General features: G+C 42.1%; 1 protein-coding gene across 1 annotated transcript in view; it reads right to left on the reverse strand.

Annotated features, from left to right (window-relative positions):
* The window catches only part of STK3 (serine/threonine kinase 3), a 146,446-nt gene extending 139,337 nt beyond the window's left edge, over nucleotides 1-7,109 (reverse strand). Inside the window, exon 1 of the mRNA XM_052786913.1 lies at nucleotides 6,754-7,109. Within this exon, the coding sequence (XP_052642873.1) occupies nucleotides 6,754-6,776 (23 nt within the window). The 5' untranslated portion in view covers nucleotides 6,777-7,109. The remainder of the gene's footprint in view (nucleotides 1-6,753) is intronic.
* Between the last annotated feature and the right edge of the window lie 17,517 nt (nucleotides 7,110-24,626).

A 24,626-nucleotide genomic window follows, 5' to 3' on the forward strand; every position in this document is an offset into this window, starting at 1 on the left:
ATCCTTCACCGACATGAAGTATCCATACCACTCATAAGCCAGTGAATTACATCAAGTTAAGAGAAGAACCCAGAGTCAAGATGACTCTGGGAGCATATGGTAGCACTTCACCTACACAGGTGGTAGCAGAACACTGAACTTCCAAGAGCTGAGTACTCTAAGAGTTGTTGGGCCAGACCCTTTTGCACCTTTGTGAATGTACATAGGGACAGGTGCAACAAAATCTCTAATTACATAACACCACCGTATTCTGCCCTCCAGTTCTCTCTCACACAGTCTCAAATCACTCAGTATCACCCTACAATTTCTCCCAGCACCCTCAACCCACTCTTACCACTATCCTTTGTCCTTTTCAAGCAGTCCTAGCCTTTCCCTGGTCTCCAGCATTCCCATCCACCCAGTCCCCCAGACTCCTAGCAGATCTCAGAACACAACTTGGCTACAGACTTGCAATGGAGCTGACACTGAACATAGCACAGGAAAATATAACCAGACACACATTGTGGTGAGGCCAGGCGGCTGCAACATGCAAATCCTTCACCCCAAAAGTTATAGGGAATTTTGCTGCAAGATTGAAATAAGTTAACACTATATGATAGTCAAGGGTACTACTGAAGCAGAAGATGAGCTAAAGAATAGCTGGTGCTGTAGTGTTAGATATAGATAATTATTCCATATGCGGGAGGAGGAAAAAGAGAAAAAAAGAAACTCTGAAGCACAGCAGATGATTGAGAACTTATGGAAAATACGTTATCCTGTGATACCTTCCTGGAAATGAATACAAAATAGGGGAAGGGAGGAGGGCACAGACAGAAAAGATTGTCAAACCTAACATTGGAAAAACAGTGTTAAAAAGAAACTCCTTCATATTAAGAGCTGCAATTCTGTGATATACAGAACTACTAAAAAATAAAGTGAAGTTACTGATGAAGGAATTCCTGATTCAGAAGAGACTGGTTATTACCAACCATCTAGAGTAAAGACAAAAATTTAAAGTAATTGTATAACACACAGGTCATATGGATTGGTGTTAAACAAGAAAAGCAAGAGGCTGGGGCGGGGAGCAGGGGATGGTGGTGATGTACACATTTATATATCAAAGAACAATTTCACAGATGTAGCAATTACATGAATACAAAAAGCATCCACAATCCATAAGGAAAGATGCATGAACTGCTGTAAAGACCATGCAGTTTCCTACAGCGAATAGGCAGGAAGCTGGAAAGCACATGTCTTTAAGGGGGAATAAAAACAGCAAAGTAAAGGCACAGCTCATGAACATGAAGAAAAACAGCAGAAAACCCAAATGAGAGCAGCTAAATAAAGTCTGCAAAAGTGGCCTACAATTCAAACACAGGAACACATAACAAATCTGCTTTCTTTTTTACCCTCTCTCTGCTTGTTAGAGACTAGAAAGCAGAAATATGGAACTTAAATCTTGCAGGGAAGCACATATTTCATTACTGAACGAGTGTAAGTTGAGACAAATAAGAAGAGGGAAAACAAAAAAAGATTTTGCAGGTAGGTATTAAAGAAACAAGTCATTTTGTTTCTTTTGTTTCAAATTCTTTTCTCCCCTCTGATCAGGTTATCTGCAGCCTTAAAGGCAGCATGCACAGAATAAGTTCTTGCCACCAACAAAAAGCATGCATGGTATCCTTACGATACCAGCAGAGCCTCAAAAAATAAAAAGCATGACCATTAGCTGAGTCTCTTACTTGATTGAAGAGCTGTGTAACAGAAGACATACTCAACAGAACAGTGGAGGGACTGAACTTTCTAGTAACTGCAAGAAAAGGGAAAACATACAGTAACCTCAACCAAAGATGCCTAAGAAGCAAACACTTCCACCTGCTCATCAAAATAGCAGTGCCTGCTAAAACGAGAAGGAAAACAAAAAAAATCCATACCAAAAGGGTTCCAGCAGCACCATTAACACCAAGGCATTGGGAGTGCTTGAGAAGAGCTAGGGAAACAATCATGAACAGCCATAAACTGATCAAAAGCAATGTCACTGTCAAATAACAGATTATCTGGAGTACTTAAGAGGCAACCTGGAGACCAAAGAAATAAGCATTCTGTAGTTTTAAAACTATTTTCACATTATCCAACTCTGACAAACATGTTTTGAGACCAAATAATACTTAACACTAAAGCAGCTAAATACTAAACTTATTTAGAGGAGGAAAGATACATCAACGTCAGTAATTTCACCACCAAATACACTGCTCAAAGTACTTCACACTCCTTCACAAATATATTGTAACGGTACAGATGCTAGGTCCGATGTTCAAGTGACAGTATTAACACCACAGTTCTTTGAACGATAGAAAGATCCTAATGACTCAGGCTGTTTAATGATTTCTATTTCTAGAAGTTTAATAGAATTCCCAGCTCTTTAACTACAGAACAGCATGCGATATACCCTGAGAGGGTTGCAATAAAGCAAGCGTTTATGAAAACTTCATGAGAAACAAGAAGGAAGATGACTGTTGTAACTGGCTGTAAAGCACTAGGTAGAATACAAGAAGAAAAGACTAGAAATATTATCTTATTATATTGGCTAAAACCAAGCAACTAAAACTTGGGACAGAGAAACACATCTAAGACTTCAGAATCGGCTTCTTAATCAGGAGTTGTTTGTGTGCATGTGTGTCCTACTATCCACACTTTGAAAATGTGCAAAGACAGACATATAGAGCCAAACATTTCAGAAGGATCGCTGCTTTTTTAGAAGCATTAAGGTGTTCTACATGGGAAGTGAATACTATGAGCACCCAGCAAAATACCTACCTGCTAAATCATGACTAGAAATACAAGGGTAGTGGGGGAAAGCAAAACTGAAGACACAAAGGGCTCTATCTCTCTGTGAGAAAGTGTAAGGAGATGTGTAGAAGAGAAGTATAAAACCTGGGGAGAAAGCAACACTACTTTTGTTTGATCTAAAAAATCATCAGGTAGTGGCTATGGCCTATTTCAGTAGTCTTCCAGGAGAGCTGTTCCTGAAAGCAGGAGGACTAACTAAACTTCAATTCTGCGACAAGAGTTGTCAAAAGGATTTTCCTGTTTCAAGCAGGTTTGACTTTCTGCGTAACACCTAGTCTCTTAAACAAGAAAAATACATCCTAGCAAAGAATTTTACCTTTGTAAATCCAGTTGATGGGAGAAAACTTTCATACTTAGCACGACTAGAATCTTATGCATCGAGGACATCGGCAAAACTCCACACAACCAAATGCAGAAAAACCTAGAAACAGTGAGAGGCACCCAAGACTGCCAATCCTAGCATAAAGATCAGAAACATCTGACTTAGGACCTGAAAGAGCAAGAGATATTTCTTTTCCCCCCCCAACATGAAAAAACAAAGTACGAGTTTAGTGTCCTATGGCCATTACGTACAGACTTTACAAAATAAATTGGTGATGTGCTACAGAGGTAGGCATAAAAAAAACACATGAAAGCTAACACAGAAAAATAAAGCACGACTAAAGAATAGAACTCCATCAATTATTGTCATGAGTTATGGAAAACTGGACAGCTGCACCATGAAACATGAATATATGTGGTTTATTTTGCAGAAGAACTAGCACATTGAAACATTTAGAAAGAATGGCTGGGATCAATTATACTGATATATTAAAAGAGAAGCTAATCAAAGAAATCACTGCAGGCATCAGAAATAGAGGTAGCATGTGAAAGCCTCGAGACATTTACACTGCTTTACACCATTCACACAAGTAGAAGCAAGTTTAAGACAGTTTATGTTATTGTATTGTGTGCTTCCATTTAGTTTTCTACCAGTAAAACCCAAGCAAACTTATACTTTTGTCCCATCGTTTTCAGGGGGAACTTGACAATTTTCATCCATGTGACCTTACATGCCCATTGACACAAAAATTAAAACCAGCTATTTTTCCCAGACAGTTCATATTTTAAAAAACAAGTTTTTCCTCCCCACAAAACTTTCAGCAAAAATTAAACTGCCCAAGTTTAAAGAAAGGACTGGAAAACCGTAATTAACACACTCCATGCTTGTTAAGAGGCCTTTTATTTGGCAGCAGCGGGCAGGAGATGGGTAAGATTAAAAACTATGTATCTGACAGAATTGCATCTCCAGCTACTTTCCTTTTCACTTGTATGCAGTCTATCTCCTCATACCCAAGTATGCCAATATATACAGAAAAATGCAACAATAATAACAGAGGAAAGTTAGAAGACTCAGAGGCAAATTTTGTAACTGACTGTTTCAAGAGTGAATGTCCTTTTTAGTGAGGGAAAGAAATATAAAGCACATCTGAAATACAGTTAGAAATTCAGATGCAAGAAAAGACTTTGGGTCAACTACTGCACAAATTGTTCTGATTTTATACTGAACACCTAGTCTAAATTATTTTAAAAAGTAAACAAAATTATTCTGAAAAGGACTCCTCCTTAGAAGTTTTTTGTTACTGTTGCAGTACATCGGTCAAACAAGAAAAGCTAGTGATTTTGACAGCATCCCCATTTCAAAGCCACAGTGGCCTAGCCTGTCACTTGGGCATCATCACTGCTACTTTCTGAAGGGCTGTTTTAAAGATTTACGCAACACACAACTGTGTTCTGTGTTCCTTTACAGGGAAAGGGGGAATAAAAGTGCCCTATACCTGTGAGAGAACACTGGGATTCTAGGACATCCATGCAGCTTTGAAGTGTTCATATGAAATTCTTGCTACCTCTAGATGAATGTCTTGCACTACAGATATCATGGCAATAGATCCCTGTCAGTAACTGTTCTTGCGGACAGCAGGCACAAAGTAAAGCTAGTGCTCCCATCTATTTTGCCAAGTAAATGTGGTGTCTTCATCCCAAGCCACTACTGCCTCCAAGGCAGGCATCAAAAAATTCAGCCCACAAAAAATAATCTGTACTCCTTCCAGACTTGCAGAAAAAGGGGGTGGCCTAGCAAAATAGATGGGAACACCAGACAATCAGAAAACTGTAAAAAAACAATGGATAAAGGGGATATATATGCACATTTATGAAGAACAGTTCAAGTCTTATGAAAACCTGAGTTAGTATCTTAAGAAAAACTGAGTTCAAATCTTCCCTCCCACTGAAGAAACAAATCCACTACATTGTCATCACATTCAAATTTCCAAAAATAAGCTTCAAAAAACATGGAAAGTATAAAAACATGCCAGAGAATTTAGAAGTTCTCTCATTAGCTTTCTAATTCTTCCTGACTGACTCTAAGGATTTAAACAGCTCCTCACTTTCAATTAGGCCAGACACACACCTCCAGCTTGGTAATAAAGTTAAAGCAAATCCCCAATCTTAAAAAAAAAAAAAAAAAAAAAAAAAAAAAAATTTCAATCCCTTGATATCACCAAATCCCAAGCTTTGCACTTGGTGGTGGTAACATTGATTACTCCTCAGACATTCCCATTTCTTCTCCTAAACCCTTGCTAGTGCCTGTCCTACTTCCTTTATTTGAGACATGCAGCACTGTCAGCCTGAAACTAGTGTAGGCTTGTCCCTCCTCACCCCATTGCCTGCTAAAACCACTCTGCATAACAGCTACAAATCAGTTCTTGGTCGAAGTTTTCAGTAATAGATACTGTTCCATTGCCTGCTAAAAACACTGCATAACAACTACTAATCAATTCTTAGTCAAAGTTTTCAAGCAGTAGACACTGCTACATGATGTATTATTGGAGGAAAAAACAGTATAAGTTCAAGACCACATTCTTCTCAAGTCTGTCATCTCACAGGAAGCTGTTTTAAAGAATTTTAAAGGTTTTAAATGTAGAATGTAAATGCTTCAAAATAGAATGTAAAATTTATTTATTATCTCCTACCACCAATTTATATTTTGTAGTCCCTACACAATTTTTCATTAAATTAACAGGACACAAGAATGAAATACTTGGAGCTCTAAGACAGTAAGTATATACGTAAACTGTGTAACTACGTTCTGTCTACCACACAACTACATTCTATGTAGCATATAATTACATTGATAAAGTACTGTTCCGATTTAAATATACCCACAAAATTAAAGAAAAATTATTTTGTGCACTAAGACGACAGTATCACATTCAAAGCAAAAGCTCATGGTTCCACATCATTACACATGCACACAAAAAGAAGTCAAATGGTAAGCGCTAAAAAAAAAAAAAACCCATAGTAATTAATATGACCAGATAGCCTATATACTTCAGAAAATACATACACTGTGTGAATACTCTTGATTTTTGCCTCTTCCCACTCCCTGATTTGCAATTGCAACTATGCCACCCCCACCCCCACAAGCATCCCTCCACTAGCAGGACACAAGGGCACTTTCTAATGTGCAATGATAAGAACAACTCCTTATGTCGGTTTCTTCCACAGACCCGAACTACGAATTGCAGAGACCCCCAGGCCACAAAGGTCTCTTCTCGGCGATGAAGTTTCCCTCATTTCACATTAAAACATTCCTCTTGTAACTCAACCAGCCCCTAAGGGTTTGCCTCCACCTGGACGCTCACCCAGGACGGTGATTTCGGGGACAGCCCCCCAGAACACCTTCCCCAACCCAAGACAACCCCTCCGGCCGCCAGGCAGGTCTCAGCCCCCGTCGTTGTCCCGCCGCCCCCCCCTCACAGCCCCCAGGACCGGAGTCTCCCGAGGCCGGCGGAGGGGGGGGCGGACCCGCCCGCCCAAGGCCTCACCCGGGCCAGGCCGCCTCGCCCGCTTCCGGGAGGGGAAGGGGCCACCAGGGAGGGTCGTTACCTCTTGGGCGCTGCCTGCTCCATGCCGCTGCTGGCCCCCCGGCCCCGCCGTCCGGAAGAGGGCTCCCGGCCCAGCCGCTGGGCACCACCCGGCCGATAACCGCTAAACTCCTCACAACTTTCGCGCGAGCCAGCTGGCCCTTTAAACGGGGCTCGCGCCCTCCCTCGGCGGCCGCCGCCGCTCCCGGCCTCTCTCAGGCAACCGCCACTACCGCTACCTACCCGGCTGCCGGCGGAGGCCCGCCCCCTGGCGCCTCTCAGTGGCTACAACCCGCGCCGTCGCAAGTGCTGATTGGGCTGCGCGGAAGCCGCTCAGAGCGGCAGGAGGGACGAGGCCCCACCCCACCACGGGAAGAGCGGGCGGCGTCCCGCCGGCGGGAGGGCAAGAAGATGGAGGCGGCGGTGCCGCCGAGGCCGAGGCGCCGCGCTCCCGAAATGCTCCGCGCGGCCGTGGCCCGCGGGGCACGCCGGGAGGTGTAGTCCTCCCGAGGAACTTGCCCTACCCGTTCCTGCGGGAGGGGCGGCCGGCGGGGCCTGGCCGGGCGAGGCACACCGGGAGGCGAAGAAACAGAGGCCCGCGGCCCTGAGGCGCCGCCGGGGCGAAGGACAGCCGTCCCTCCCCCGCACGCTCACCTCTTCCCCCGACTCTTGGAGCTAGGCCTTCGGGCAAGGGCAGGCCTGGGGCACAGCCGCGGCCTGAGGCGGAGGCTGAGGGCGGCTCTTCCCCCGCTGCCACCCGCGGGCCCCGTCGCCTCTGCGCAGCGCTGCCGGGCGGCCTGCGCCTTTCATCCGCCTGTCTGCACCGGCCAAAGGACAGCGGCGCTTGGTGCCGAGTGGCATCCGGCCCCTCCTTGGAAAGTTAAATGTCTTCTTGGACAACTGGCTCCGGAGTGCAGCAGAGAGGAACTCCGAAGTTAGTCATGGCAGGACGGGGGAGCTGCTCTCCACAGCTGGCTAGGGTGACACAGTACAGCTTGGAGGTGAAAAGTGCTGGCGCTCGGCACTGGGCTTTTTAACGCCAAAGCATACAAGTTACCCTGCAAAGCCATAGGAAGCTGTCATGTAATTATTCAAGCAGCAGCTTTTAGGCCACCGAGTACCGTGTGACAGTTATCTGCAGTTCCTCCACCTTACAACTTACGACTTTCTGGTGTTTGTGTAGAGATTTAAAATACTGACAAAGTATCCAAGTAGATCCATCCAAGTCAATACAAGAAAAGCCTAAATGTTCAAGCCCATTTCTGTATCCTTTCCTGAAAGTAGGTTTATTTGCCTAACTAATGGAAGTTCAAGGTAGTAAAACACTTGGGCAAGATCCATTAAAATACTGACATGCCCAAGTTCCACTTTAAACTGATTTTAGATGTACAACAGCACTCCCCCCTAAGAAAAATCCACACTCCATACCTAATTTCATCTTTTTGATGTGCATTAGCAAGGGAATTTTGAATGACTGAAGTCCTACTGTTGTGCAAGTTCTCTACTTTGGCTGAGTCAATCCAATCCAGTTGACTCACTGTGGTTGGGCTAAATGCACAATGGCAATATTGAATGAACCCATAAAACAAATCACACACCACCATATGACCTTTTAGGTTTCTTTGTTTTTCTGAGTCATGGAAAAACTGCAGTAGAACATCTTCCTTTGCACAACAGATTAACGCAGAGCTCTTCCAAGTATCATCCCACAAGCCAGAGTGGCTCACCAGCAGTACTGCCAGATGTGTCCATACCATAGACAACCGTTTGTAGGAGATGCCAAAAAAAAACCACCCAGGAGAAGGAGCCAGCGGATGCCTCACATGCAGGGCGGTATGAGTGCATTAGAAAGCAGTGGGGAGGAACCCCTCAAGACTTCCCGTCTCCTAGTTCTAGGACACGTGAGGTCAGGCAGGTAGAAGATGCCATGTGGCTAGTGTCCAACTTTGTTCTACAGGGTATTTGGTTATACCCACTGACCAATTACTATTTGCATTTCACCAGTTTCACCTAATAAAGGGAAGCCTGACATCCATATTTGGCCGTGATACTCCTGGAATGCAGAGGCTGTCTCCACATCCTTTAACACAAATCTTTAAGGCAATATTTTGTTCAGGTTATTTTGGAGGAGGCAGGTTTTTTCCAGCTCCCCCTCTCAAGCCATAGCTGTGACAAACTATACATTGAAGCAAGGAAAAGGAGTCTTAGAAAAAATACAGGTACTATATTATAGTTGTAACAGCAAGACAAAGAAAGGGAGCCAAGAAGTGCTCCCTCTCCCCATTCACACATATAGTTGTTTCTCTGGAAAAAGTTAGGCTAAACAGCCTAATCTGCCACTCTTCCCTCCCCCTTTAACAACAGTTGATGAGAACAAGTCTAAGGAACATTTGTCCAAGAATAGCAGATTTCGTTTTCATTCAAAACGATTTAATACCACAATCCCCACTCCCAGAAAATACCCTGACTACCTGATAATTGAGGAAGAAGGGGGCAGGGGTGTCCTCCATCTGTGCCACTGAAGAAAGAAAAGTGTGAAAAAAACCAAGATGCCTGAAACAGAAGAAGTTAGGTAACCTGGCTTTATAACCTAGCAAGGCAGATGGTACCAAAAATATGGACTAATTCCATGCCTTTCTCACAGAAGTTTCAGTTGTGCCTTATTCAACTGCCAGAATGCTTTCTAAGTACTTTTATGCTGAAAATAAAATATCAACAAGAAGATAACATATATACCATAATATTTTTCAAGATCACTTTATTCATCTCTTACAATTTCTAATGGCATTTTTAGTCAATGATATTGCAATAAATAACACTACCTCACCCTTCCCCTGCAACACGAATTTGGGCACCATGCTGTGATGTATAACACTGATTTGGTATTCATTACAATACTGTACCTAGCCACCAGCAAAGAAGGAACTTTGAAAGGGAAAACAGGCTCCCTCTGTTCTACTACCTCATTTGGGCTTTCCAGTCAAGGGAAGTCCAGATGTTCTGGAGGCATGAATATACTATGAGATTGCTGGTGTCTAGACAACATGGAGATGAGGAAGTTGCAGACAATCTACACGAGTATTCCCATGATTTCTTCCAACACTGGAACTATATAACACTGCTAAGAAGGCAGGTGAGTAAGAAAAGGCTTAATGTAGCCCTATCTTTAAAATATAGGGGGAAACTAACTGAATTACTCTTTTTCTTCTAAAGCATTTCATTCACTTCACCAATTTATCAGCATGCATTAGGACTCCCCTCCCTGCAGAACGGGCATCAACATCAAATATAATTCTTTAGACCAAAGGATGGATGAAGACCATACTTAGTTTTTGAGTACTATAATTATTTTATATTATAATGTAGTTTTGTAAACAGATAATATAATTTATATTATAATTACTTATACTGCAATGGAATCAGGAATCATGATGACATGGACAAGTATTAGGTGCTGTATAACCACAAACTAAGACTGTCCCCAAGCCCCTAAATACATGAACCAAAAAGTTCCAAGATGTCAATCCTGCCTCAGTTGCACATAATTCATAATAAACCTGAGAAGGATAAAAATTACTTGAGAATCTCATGTCTGAGTTTCTAACAGGTATTACTAATGGCAAGATTTAAATTCCAAATATATACTTCAAAGTCATTCATAAACATCATGCAAATAAATGATGTATGTTGTAGTAGGGACCTTATCTAGTTCCTGTGGTAGCAAATAAAAGCAGCATTTACTGCAGAAGGTAGTCGATCAGGCTCATTTAAACAACATGCATTGTAACTAATACATGGCACTACTAGAAAACATCAGAATTAATAGTACATGTTTTCCAGGAGATACGTCACGAACACCTTATGCTCTCCAAACAAAATACCCCTAGTCTTTCATTGTGTCCGTGGTGCTTTTCACAGCCTAGCTCTTTCCCCCATATGTTTTCTACCCTTTTACTGTGGTAGCCCCCCAGGTCTTTCACAGGTTCCTCGGTGCTCTCTCCCTCAGCGTCCCCTATATCATTCCACAGTAGCTCCATTCACCCCCTCGGCATGCCAAAACCCGCAATATCCTCGCTGCCTGCAGAGACCCCCAAGCGTGCCCCCAGCTCTGTGCTCCTTAAAACCCCTCCACAACACTAATATCTCACCATGCCTTGGCCCACCTTGACATTACCCCATGGATTTACAATTATCCTATGTTTGCATCACAACCTGCTGTTTAGCTCACAGGAGAAGGTGTTTAGCTCGCAGGAGAAGTCTGCAGGTCAGTCCACAGCGTGGTGCCAAACTCAGCACCTAAGGACAGAGTTTCCCTTACTTTTCCCTTGCTGTGGGGTGGACAGCCCCAAAACAGGGTATTCCCTCCTCTACCCATCACCTATGAGTTTTGTAAAAATAGGAACTTACTATAATTACAGACCTCCAGCTTTTCGTCAAACATGATTAATACTAGCCAGCTAAGTCACAAATGATTGTGATGGGGAGAAAGGCAAGGAACAGCAGGCAAGCACAAAGACAGAATGAATGCAGGAGCCTGATTTCCTTAGAAACCAATTCATAAATTCAGTAGACAAATAGTCAACAACAACATGTTTGCATGTCTCTCCTTGTGACTGCCTGATAGTGATCTGGTATGCTGAAAGTTAAGGAAAAGGCCTTGGATGAAAAACCAGCTTGTTTATACAGAAGATAAGAAAAACTGACTTCTGCCTGTATTTTTTCCTACCTATCATGTCTAACGTGAAGTAACCTTGAAGGCTTATCTAAGAATTTGTTATATACTTTCCTAACCCTGTCAGTCATAAAATAGTTATAAATAAAATATAAAAGAACAGCATATTCTCAAGTTTGGACTAAAATTTAGAGTCTTTTAAAGCGAGTTTTTAATGAAGCTTAGGAATAAAGAACAATTGTTTGTTATTTCTTTTCCTGAACTATTCACAACTTAATGGTTAATTAATGTCACGTAAAAGGAATAAGACTTTTTGCTGGTCCAGCAAAAGAAAGATGCAGAAAATAAATAGTCAGGAAATATAGGTACAGATTCTGCTATCCATATCCACTCTATTAAAATCAGCGTGATTTATAGAATTCCTACATGACATTAAAAAGAGCAGTAAAAACGTGCAATAGTAAAATATTAGCTGCACTGCTGCAATTCCTCTCACTACCTAGTATACATCGTTTTGGTATCCAAAATATTATTACTAGACCTAAAGACATTTGTTGATTAGGATAGGATTTTTCTGTTGACTAACCCTTTAGCTCACGGTCTTAGTAACAGGCTATATATAGACTTACCATTTGCTATTTTTCCTATTATAGCACACTATAGTAAAAATAAACCATGGATACAGAGTTGCTATTTACAGTTAACCACAGAAGATATTCCAGTCTGTACTACAGCTGCATTGATTGTGCTCATGAGATCTACAGATTACCATCAACTTGAAAAAAAAATCTCATTTGGGTTTCTAAACAATTACTGTTGTTGTGGTAATATTGAGGTTGCTCTGGATTCCCTTCCACACAAAAATATTCCCCCTCTTTCAGGGGCAGCCATCTGTTCTCCAGTCTGCAAAGAGGTGTGCTCACACGCTGGAGAATAAATAAATAACATTTAACTAGCAAGGCTTGATGGCTGTGTTAGGAATGGAAACTAGTATCAATAACTAAAGAATGACTGAATCATTGTTACTTGATGAAGCAAGTACTACACGAAACGAACTTCAGCTGCCTGGATACACACAGCCTTATGCCCAAGGCTTCCACCGCCGTGAAGGCTGCATTTTCTCCCATCTTCCTTTAGCTCCTGAGCTGAGAGCTTGAGGACTACATGACAGAAATGTTTAGGGAAGTTCAGAATATTTTTTTTATTTTTAGGGACAATGTTTTCAAGAGGCTAACATAGACCCATTCTTTCAGACTTAAAGAAGGGAAGTTTTCTTGCCCTTGTGGGCCTTTCACAGAAGTGCTCGAAGAGAAATGTAAAAAGGTGGGAAGCACAAGTACAGAAAAACAAATGACAAATGAGGAGAACCCAATACAACTGGAAAGCACATCGTGAATAGTGAGCACTACAAAGCAATGCCATGAAATGCTTACAGCTTATTCAGTCATAGAGTTTTTTATTTTTAATAAAACCCTTCCTATTTATTTCTGAAGCACATCTCCAGCTTGCTTCATAGATATTACAAAGCAAGTGGTTTTTTTGTGGAAGAATCACTCATTCTAAATGCTTTAAAATCCAAAACCCACAAAATTTCAGTTTCCTACTTTTTTCCAACCTTTCCCAATCAAAACATGCCAGAAGATCATAATTCAAGTCCAAATAAGCTACTCATATAACATATACAGTCACACATAAAAAAAAAAAGACCTAAGTAAAATTCTAGTCTTAAAACTTCACAAAAAAAATTCAGTGGCATAACAGCTATTTCATGACTGACTGTGAAGTAACGGGTCTGATTACAAGATAAGATCCCATGGAAAGTAGAAATATATTCAAAACAAGAAAAAGATTAAGATTTGCACTTACTTTCCCATTCTGCTCTTAAAAGCAGCAGGAAGCCTTCCCCACAGTGGCCCATGTACTAAAGAAACAGCAAAGCAGCAAATAATAGTTTCACAGAACTGGCTTTAAATGATGCTCTGATTTGAGTCTCCTCTAACCAGGTTCGGTTTGGTTCAATAGGGGAGAGTTTTATGGCATCCTCACTACTACCCAGGCTGAGTACTTAAACTACTGTCACTACCAAGCAAGGGAACTTTCTGCTGAAAACAAAACTTTGAAGTGACTGAGCGTACATAGGTCAGGTTATAAAAACACAGCAAAACATAAAGCAAGTTACTATCTAGAGAGCTAATGAACTCCATTAAATTTGAGACCTAAGCTTTTTCCACTATTCCTTCACTAAAAATAAATTTTCTTAGTTGCAAGCAGAAAACCGGTGGAAGATTAGTGGATTTCTTTAATAGCAAGAAAGACTTTATCAACAGCCATCAACACTGCCCATTTTTACCCAGGCTGGGTTTAGCAAAAAGAAAATGTTCTGGTGGTATAATTTTTTCTGCAGAGCAGAGGAAAATAGAGCAATTCCATATGCTAGGAGCTTTCTTAATGGAAACAGTTAATTTACCACATGAGGAATATCACATGCATACCACTTGCACCTAAAATGAATCACTCCTTCCAGTTGAGAAAACTGAGGTCTTTTATCTTCCTCGGGGTGGAGTCCATCTCCTCCCATAGGTCCCTACAGAGTAAAACTGCTAATCGTTTTAAGATTTAAAGACATTACTTCTTTTGTGTTCATATATCACATTTCAATGCCTTCTAAACAAGGGAGAGCTTAATGTTTTTGTGTAACCTTGAACTGGCTGGTACACAACTTCTATTGCTTCATCCTTGAGCTCTTCTGTAGTTCCATGATCTGTTACACTGGTGGTATTAAGCTGCTCTTACCAGCTTAACAATATGCAGTTTAAATTCCTTAAAGCTAATTTTAAAATGAGTGTGCTAATTTAAATACTAGGTAAAACAATGAAAAACTGAAACACAAGAAAAAAGATGAACTACATGTTTTAATATGTACTGCGTCTCTCCTTCAGTAAGATTAATAGATAGTAAATCCCTGCTCTATGCAGTTCAAACTAGGCAGAATGTCTCTAGGACCTGATCCAAAATCTGTTAACATCAACAAAGTCTTTTTTTCAAATATACTACTTTGGGGATCAGTTCTCAAAGGAGAGTCCTGTCTAATTTGCTCATGGGAGTGTGAATATAAATGCAGATTTTTGCTTGATTGTGTTTCCATCCTCGGCCCGATTCATCTCCCAGTAGGATGGAGGAAAGGTCAAAACTGGAGGCAGATCGCATTAGACACTACCATTTATTTGACATAACCTCTTAATAATATGTCATAGGTTCATTTGATTAGAAACAATGTAGTCAGAGAAGATAAATAGTGTAGAAGTGGTCCCCTTATTGTGGAATAGATACTAAGCATCTGAAATTATAGACAGTGGGAAAATTTGCTATTCGGAGTCACAGGGATACTTATGCAATGTTGTATAATATGCATTGCATATTAATGTATAATGCATTACAATGTGCAATGGTATAGCAATTCTAAGTGAGAAAATGTGCAGGAAGATTAAAGTCACACAACTGTTGTTAGAATACCCACAAATATATATAGCAGTAGTTATACATAAAATAACAGGAACAACACATTATAAACACAAATGCTTGATTCTGTGCTGTCTTATTGGCATTTATCTTGACCTTTCAAAATGGTCTTTCAAAAACAAGTACCTCATTTTGATGGGTGTGGGATATTCAACAGCTCTTAATTAAATGCCTCAAAAGCAGACTTTAAAACTGTGTTCTAAAGTATATTGAATTAGGCTCCACAAGACCAGTTTTTGGCACCTGTTCTTGAAATGAGAAAAAAAAAAAAAGCACACTGAACCAAGATTACGCATTATTTTCCAGGAATTCAGCAATTTCTTGGAGAGATTAAATTTACTGCAGCTTTGAAATAACAGGGTTACCGCACATTCTGAATGGCTGAGTGTCTCTGCAGGACTGGATAACAGCTAGCACAGGGATCTCAGGGGATTTTATTGTAGTTAACCCATCCTCCTGTTCTGTTCCTACTTTTACATGCAAAAGAAAATGTTTGTGTTTAATACAATATTTATAGTTATAAGTAATAGTCAGTTCCTTTCTGGTTTTACTGTACCAGCATGTACAAGAAATACATAAAACTATATATATTATTGCTACTACTTTGCAAGATGTTGTATATATTGTAAAGCTGGCTCTCTAATAGAAGGCAGCTAAAGACCCCTGCACTTAAATCTGCCAAAGCTGATACAGCAATCACAAACATGTGTTGTTACACTTCTTGTGGCTCATCTCCACATGGTGCAGCTGTTGTGTTGGCTAAAGAAAATGCAGGCCCAAGGGAAACAAATTTAATTCAGCTGGGGTGACTTCCACTAAAAAAAAAGTGGTTTAGGGAGAACAGGTGTTCTACAGTAAGGGGGATTGTGTGAGAGGTTTTCCCCAAACTTGCTTTGCTTCTAGGAAGTCTGTTCTAAAGTGGTGTGCCTGTGATAATAATCTCTTACAATCTAATTTTTAAATAATACCCTTCAGAAATGCAATGGATTCCAGAAATTCTATTTTTGTTTGTTTCTCTTAGTTCTAGGACAGGAAGGCTAGTACGGGACCTTATCGCGCAAGTTAGAAGCTGGAGGGAGCCTCACTGCTGTTATTTGGATTCCTCAACCTTAAGGTTTGTTTAATCAACAAATGACTGTGCCAAGGCAGACCCACAGCCCATGTAAGTCACCAGTTGACACCCCTAGAGCTGTGCCAGTTTATACCTATATAACTATTGTTTGAAGCTTAATTTTTTAGTAAAGTCACTTAAATAGAGCTTCCTCCTAAACATGTTCTTATTTACACAGAATAAATAAGCTAAGCTATACTATGTAGTCTAATAAAACAGTATTACGTGTATGACTTTTTTTTCTTTTCCAGAAAGGCATTTACCTGGCCTGCTATGATACCTTCTCTAGTTTTGTCATACGTTCCTGCCTCTCTGCTTCCTGCGTCCTCTGGTATATCAGAATGGAAAGCGTTTGACTGATGTTCAGTGGCTGACTCAGCAGCCTTCCCACTGTGGTCAGTAGCAGATCCCACAGCACTGAGGCAGCAGGATCCTTGGAAGCTGGGAAACAGTTTTCCCAGCAGGCTCTCAGGAGGTCTCAGTCAGCGCTGACTGAACCAACCCTTCGGACAGACATTGCAGCAGCCAGCAGATCTTTCTCTTCCTGTTGTCAGCCCTCTTTCCAAAATAAGGTTACTCCAGAGGGTAGTCTCTTGTTGTGTACGTGTCTTCATACTGCAGTTCCCTCCTTTGGGCCTGTTTTTTCTGTCTCCCACAAGGTCAGAATTCCTTCTCTTTGGGGAAACAGAAATCCAGAAGAGGGATGATTTTTCCACACAGACCCCATTCCTACAGAGCTGGTCCTCCTATAGGATGTATAGGAGCTGCTCTCAGCTCTTCCTTCTCAGGTCTTAACAAAATACATGTTACGATGACAAACTTCTGTTTTTCTTTTTACAAGGTTAAGCTCGTTAGCTCTTACATCAATCTTTATTGCTACATGTTGTGTCCTCAGTGTGCAGACCTTGGGCAGTTTTTTAGGCTTCTTCTCAAGTTTCTAAATTGGAGACCCGGTACTCCTACTGAATTCCTCCTTTTGAATAAAATCCAGAACTCACTGGGGTCAATAGCAAAATTCATGAGATTTTTGTCCTCTGTGTATGTCTGCACATAAAGACCTGCAAAACATCTTGCATTTTCACAGGCTTCCCCTTGCCAAGGGAAAGAAGATTGTTCTGCCCTTGCCACTTTTCTCGGCAGGACTTCTGACAAAGCCCCTAAGTCTCAGTGATGGTAGGAACTGCCATGGCCATGCCTGATGTCAAAAGCCAGGAGTGGATGGACCTGGACTATATACCCTGCCAGTGAGCGGAAAAAAGGATCCCAATTATCAAAATAAGGAAAACCAACGGTAGAATGAAACCTGCGTTCACAGTGAAGCTATCGTAGGGACACTTACTCTTTACTGTGTGTATGTACAACCAGTATCTTTTCCAAACACTGAAAAAAAGAATTTATTATTTGTAGAGTGAGATTAATTCAGCAGAGTGTCTGTGTGTCACCCAAGGAAGCTGGTTAAAGTGATATCTGAATTTAAGAGTAACCTCTTGCTTTTCATGGCATTGGAGTATGTGCTTATCAGGGAAGTTTTATGTTCGAGGTTCAGGGAGAAGGTGATGGCCGTCTCCTCTGAATGCTTTCAGATGACTGATTTTCAGAAAGCTGCTGGCATTCTTCCAGCTGGAGGCCTGGCCATTAGATAAGCTTAACATTATGGTGGCCATTTGCAAAACAGATGAGAGCAGAAATAGCAAGAGGAAATGAGAAACCTAAGAAACCTGCTGGAACTCCTGCAAATAAAGACCCAACCTTGGAAGGAAAAGTCTTAGATCCTTCCACTGAAAGAAAAACTGGTGAGCATAAGTTTTCAGCTGCTAAAACTATAACCGCTATCCCAAGGGAGATAAAAGCACCAGCCGAAGAAAGACCACCACAAGTGTCAGCCTCAAGAAATCTAGGAAACATTACACTTGCTTCCTTTGTAAGAGTCTGCACAAAAGTTTTTAGGTATGACCAGATAGGATCCATTTGCTTCTGCTTTCAGGTTGTTTTTTTTAATGATGAAGCCCTCCTGGCTAAGAATCCCATTTAATAATCCCTCCTTTGCCAGTATTTAAATTGTGTCACACGGCACTGGAGCATTACGCTACCAGATTATTTGATAGATATCATTTGGCAGATCCTGTGGTGGCCATTCACATCACCCTTCCAGCTGCCTCTTCCCCTTCTCTGCCAGAAATTACTGTTTCTGCAAGTGACTTGGCAGAAGGGACCATACCTGTAGTTCAGCGATTTTAGTTCAGTCAGATGCCATTAACTCAAACCTGCAAGCAGATATAGTTGAGGGCCATTTGTTTTTGTTCTTCTTTTAGTACCTGAAGTCTCCTTTGCACTGGCATTTGGAAATGTTATGAGCAGCAATCCTTGGTTACCATGTTTTCACTATCAGGGTTTCGCATGGCAATGGAACTGATGTGGTGGAAACAGGAATGGGGCTCTCTCCACTGATAATTTCCTGGCAGAGGGAAAATATTAAGTCATCTTTTTTTAATCAAATAGTCTCACCTGAGTAAATATTCTAGCAATTCCAATTTTTAATTTTATTATCAGAGTCTATTGCTCAAGCTGTGTTTTCTGACTGTGCAGCAATAATAGTGCTATGAGCACATGAAGATTTTTCAAACTGGCATTGTATTCGGTTCCTTTTACATTTCCACACATAATCTGCATAACATTATTAAATCTTTCCTGTACATTATTTAGCCTCTGGGATCAAATGAAATCATACATAACTGGAACTCTTTGCGCTTTGACAGATGTCCTCTGGCAGATTTTTTGCAGCGGTTTAAGTTGTTACTGCTCTCAGCTATTTTCTTGGCCTTTTCCTGGAATGGGACATGTCTCAGCTGCTCTGGTGGAAAACACTAACCTCTTAGGTTTTAAAGACAATAGAAGCTGGTTTGAGTTACTGCACCAGACTTTGAACTGAAATGGCTGAAGCAAAGGTAAGGTCCTTTTCACCAGCTCACCCAGAGGAAGAGTAATCCTTCACAGGCAGCTGTCGAAGGGGTTGGGACAGTAACATGGAGGGCTCGCTTGCAAGCTCTTGGAGGAATATTTGCAGCATCTTGCCTCTGGTCCATTTTCCATGGGAAAGCAGAGGGAAGCTGGGTATTCTCTTAAAACAGTGAAGGTCATGATAAAAATACTTAACCTTTGCAGCTCTTTTTTGTAAGCATATAGATTCTTCTGAAATCCATCTGCTTTGTGGGCTGTCTCCTACTGTGGGTCATGAAGCCATTCTAAGTAATATGGTACCTAGACAGTGCAGAGTTTGTTTCCTTTCATCTGTACACCTGCAGAAGGCTTTTTATGTGTGGGAGAGCATTTTCTGCCTTGTGTATTTTGTAAATAACTGCTAAAGAGAACCCTGGGCTTGTGATACCTGCCTAAGTTGCCACACCTTCTACAGGTTTGGGCTGGATAAAAATAGTCATCCAAACATCCCTCATTTGTTTTTTAAAACCTCTGTATCAACCATTTAATATGGCAAAAACCCCACACCATCACATTTTAATGAGTTCAGGCATTTTTGAACAACTGAGCATTTAAATCTGTGAATAAACTTAAGAATGTGTCACTGCCTTCAAGAAGCATACTTTCATTTTAAGAAACCACAGCTGCAACAATAAGATGGAAATTTGACACACACTAGGTTGAAGGTGGCAAGGATTAAAGGTATGAAATTAGAAAAAAACCCCTTGCGCTGTTGAACAGAATACAGGACATAAATCAATGACTAACTTTGGCTAAGCTTTGCCTTATGGAAGTATGCAGCACTGCAGCTTCGCAGTTATCAGTATTTGTCATCTTGAGTATCAGTACACATGCCAGATGCAAAAGAGGGGCCCAGAGAGAACATGGGGGATGAGGAAAAGAAAATTAATAATTTCAGTGACAATGTATGCTATTTTGATGTGAAACAGAACTTCTGTAATATTTCAAGGGACTTACACACACACATATATATATATGTATGGGCAAAAGCTGTTGGAAGTAAGCCTTTGACTTCAAAATGTGCCTGATTAAAAAGAATACTGATAAGAATTAAGATGAGAACAGCTGGAACTTTGATTGCAGCTATGTTTTCTTCTGGATGTTTATTTCTAGATCACTTTTGCAGCTGCTTTTATCTACTCCTTAGAAGTTCTTGTAGATTTGAGGAACCATTAGCTGTAAAAGTAAACATCAGCTCTGGTCTGGTTTTATATATCTTCTTGAAACCATTGAGGGGGGAAAAGATAACATTAGACTAATGCTGAACTAGATCAGACTTAAGTGATGCTTTGAACAGCCTTTTAGCATTTCAGGCTCCACCCGTAACTCTAACAGAAAGTCGAGTATTTCTAATATTCTTCTTTGCCAAGCACATAAGAATTACCAAGCTCTAGGAATGAAAATACTCTTTCTGAAAAACTTAAATTCCTGTCTCACTGTGATTCAAAAGACAGAATGCTTTCAAGTGTGCCTCCACTATCTAGGTACAGGGATGGTCCTTAAAACCAGTTCTGCTGACTTTCAGTATCTGTCCTCTATAAATATTATGCTTTGAATAAAACAGATCTGCAGTTTTGACTCCACTTCACTCTATTTTGTTATTGTAGTTGTTTAAGAGTTCTTTAGTAACTGTGGTTTTGTATTTGCTCAAGAGCTGTCTGCTTGGAGACTGGTGAAAGGCCAGGGTTAACCCTGCTTAACCTTAGCTAATGACGTTTATCGGTGGTCTCCTTTTCAGATCTCAGGAGTGTCAGCAATGCTGCTGTGGCCACCGACTGACTCTTATACCAGGTCCCACTGAAATAAACACACTGTATTGCATTTACTTGACACTTCTTCCCAATAGAAATTCTTGCCACGCCACACTGGTCAAAGCCCTCTGACCAAAGTCACGGAGACTTCTCTATTTTCAGGTTTCACAAAGAGTTCAAATACAAGATACATTTTGTTCAAGAATCCTTGCAGGTGGCTTCATGACTCTTCTTGTGGGGCCTTTCTTGAATTCAGAAAACATTTTTTCACTTGCTATAATCAGCTTTGATTTCTCTGTCCTGAGCATTTCTGTTAATGATGGAGGCTTCCTCACAACTCTCCATAGGCACTGTCCTAGGCTCCCTGAAAGCACCTACTCTTGCAGACAACATTGATCCTTGCTTCCATCACAGCCGGGAAGGCTGTCATTCCAAAGCAGTCCTTGTCCCAGGGTCTCTGCTGCTCCCTTCCATGCACACCCAGCCTCCTGAAACTGCAGAGTGCTGTACCTGTGCAGGTGGGCTCCATCCAGCAGTTCAGAGACAGGCAGAGTCATGACAACAGTGAAACTCAAAAGCTCCTGGTTCCACTTGAACAACCAGTAATCATCAGGACAAATGAAGTGGAAAAGGGGAATACATATTACACTTGAAAGTTTGTAGTGTGGCTGACAGTATCTCTTTCCCCTCTCTGCTGATCCAAAAAGCTGAAAACAAGAGGCCTCGAGGCAGTTCTGTTTCTGCTGCAGTGTAATGTCCTCGGCTTTCAGCACTTCTCTGGTGCTAAAATGAGTTCTGGTGCTGAAATGAATGGGATTTGTATTTTTCTTGGAAACAGTTCCCAAAGGGGCGTTTGAAAGAATAGCATAACCAACTAACAATTTTCACCAGCCTATCATGGGTGAGCAGGTCAAATAAATTAAACAGTTAATGCAAACAAGGCAGATCTGCAATAATCATTGGTACTCTTTATGAGATGGACCATGCCATCAAGTATGGACAAAACGGGAAACATCCATTCACTAGTTTTCATCCTACCTTTTACCAGCCTGTGTAGGTCCCTCACATACATCTGAGGGGTCTGAGAAAGAGAACTAAGGAGAGCAAGCGGAATGCCAGTCCTGTGAGCAGGGACCTGTATCACCACGGGAGCAGAAAACAGAAGTTCATGAGCAAAGGAGGTGGAAATCTCCTGCTGGGTCTCAACTCGGATTCATTCTGGTTTTACGTGCTGTTGCTGGTCACGATACCCACAGACCAGAGACTGTCTGCCATGACACACTGGGTGTGCATGTTGCCATCTGAAGGGAGGGAAGGGGAAGGGAAGCGAGATTGGCGTGAGATGAGATGAGAAGAGATGAGATGAGATAGAAGTATATTCTTTACCAGAAAGTCCTCCAACTGGTCCATGCCCAGCTCAGATACATTCTTAAACTGATCTGTTCCTGTTGTCAGCTGTTGCTTTGACTGTGCATCCTTTCTGTACTCCAGAGTGATCTTGTCCTGATCTTTCTCCACAGTGGCTGTGGAGAGTTCATGGAGAAAAAGGGCTCTTTCTCCCATGCTACAAGCTAGCTCCAAACTGTTCTGCTCTGAAAAATCTCCAAGGTGTAGCAATCAGCATCACATTCACAAACTTTGTGTTGGAGCAACTGGCCTTTCACCCAACAGGATGGTGCACACAGTGGTACTATGAGGTGGCAGCAGGAGAAGCTGGGGGGAACACCAGCATTTAAGGAGAAACAGGGTGGTCATAACAAATGACTGAGTGCCAGCAACTTAACTCATGGAAAAGGACGTGAAAGCAGGCACTAGGAAAAATCTTGGCTAGAATGGTAACTGCTCTTTGATTTTTTTATAAGCTTTGATTCATCTGTTTGTTTTTATGAGGCAATCTGAAACTAATGGCCCTGATTCAGGAGATCTTTTAAACCAGCGGTAAAACACACATTCAGCAGGTGACTTTGACATATAAAGAAATAGAAACACCTGCTTAGGTGCTGCCCTGGGCTGTGATGAACTTAAGCATGCACTTAAGTGCTTTTTTGGATCATACCCAGTAGAGATACAGGGTAGTGTTCAGCCTTGGCAGTGTCTTTAAGAGTTTTCAAATGCCTTACTGTGTTAAGTTTTCCCTCAATCTCCTTGTATTTCAGGAATCTTCAATATCTTAACTTTAAAAGACCCTGATTTTACTAAGAAGTGCAGGGTTTCATCAGTAAGGTTTGTCTGGACATTCTAGACGCAAGTCTGCCCGGGAACAATTGGTACTTTTTCATAATATCCATTATTGTCCTTTTCTTTGAATTAGATGCCACAAACAACTGAAAAAACATGCAGAGATTAATACAGACATAGTGCACATCTGTAAGTGATGATTTGCATATGCTTGCACCGTGCTTGTAATTCTCTGAAAATATCTGAAATGCTCTGTAGTATCCTGGTTTATAACATATCCTTCACCAGAGTTTACACATCAAGAATGCATGCTGAAAACAGGAAACACACATGCGGAGGGTAGGTAAAAGGGGATTACAGTATACATATATTCGACAGAATAGTCCCAGTTTAAAAGTATCATAAGCATCAGGCTTGCGTAAACAAATCAGTGCTTAACCCACAGATGTATCTAATGACCATATGGATTCTGCACGTTTACAACTGGAAAAACCCCTCTGAGCTTTTCTATTGTTTGCTGACTTTCACCCTATAGAATTAATTTTGTTTGTGAAAATCAGGTTATTCACTGGGATATAGAAAGTTCTTAAAAGGAAATGGAGTTATTTAATATACACCACAGGACAAGATGTATGGGCTCCGTTCTCTGCTGCTGTGGAGTTCCCACGTACTTGGTGAGTTACGAGGCATGCAACCAAATGTACAACTGCATTTCTTAAACCAATTTATTGCTTTTATGCAATATTTCTCTTAGATTTCCCCCCTAACAGTTGGCTTGGAGACTGCAAACTTCACGATCCTCCCAGCCTGAGGCAGCTGCAGAGCTTCATCGGTGCCTGAAATCCCCCTTTCCCCGGGAGCAAAGCGCACAAGCCCACGCCTGTGCAGCAGGCAGGCAGCCCTGAAGCCCCGCCGACCTCCACCTTGCAGGCTTTTACTTGGCACGTCTGCCGAGCGAGGTAAAATGCCACCACCGCAGAGCAAGCAAAGCCTGCCAGCCTGGGGACCCTCTGCAGTCCCTAGGCTCAGCTCGGGGCAGGGGGGTGGTGAGGTATGGAGCGACGAGAAAGGGGCCCACTCGTGTGCAACGGGTGTCCGTGCTTCCAGCCGTGGCTGTAGGCAGCAGCCCTGCTCAGCATTTCAGTGCTGACGGCAGGAAAGGCTTTAGCCAAATGGTTGCTTAAAACAAACTATAATAAGGTACGGCACGTTGTATTTCTTTACGTCTTGACAGCTGCTCATTTCAGGCACCGCAAAAACATCTCATTGCTGATGGTGGGGGAAGGAATGCTTTAGGCTACCAAAGTCCGCTTACCGAGGTCTTTTCTCCCCCTCTTCCCCGAGGAGATCCGCGGGCAGCAGGCTGGGGGGGAGCGGGAGAAAGCCGCCGACTTTGGGCTGTGCCGGGTGGGCTGGCCTCGGGGCAGGACTTCTGCAAGGAGAGAGGTTCTCCCGGCAGGAGACCGACATCCCCGTCCTCAGGGCCGGGGCAGAGCATCCCCTCCGGCGCAGGCCTCCGCCACAGAGCCTTTGCTCCACAGAGACCCTCGGGGCCCGCCGTCGGGGCAAGGCGGCAGCTCCGCAGCGGGCGGCCTCCTCGCCCCGCTCCCCGCCGGGCCGGCGGCCGCCTCCGCATCCTCCCTCGCCCCCTCCGCACCGTGCGATCG

This window comes from Harpia harpyja, chromosome 5 (genome assembly GCF_026419915.1).
Source record: "Harpia harpyja isolate bHarHar1 chromosome 5, bHarHar1 primary haplotype, whole genome shotgun sequence".
In the NCBI taxonomy this organism is placed as follows: domain Eukaryota; kingdom Metazoa; phylum Chordata; class Aves; order Accipitriformes; family Accipitridae; genus Harpia; species Harpia harpyja.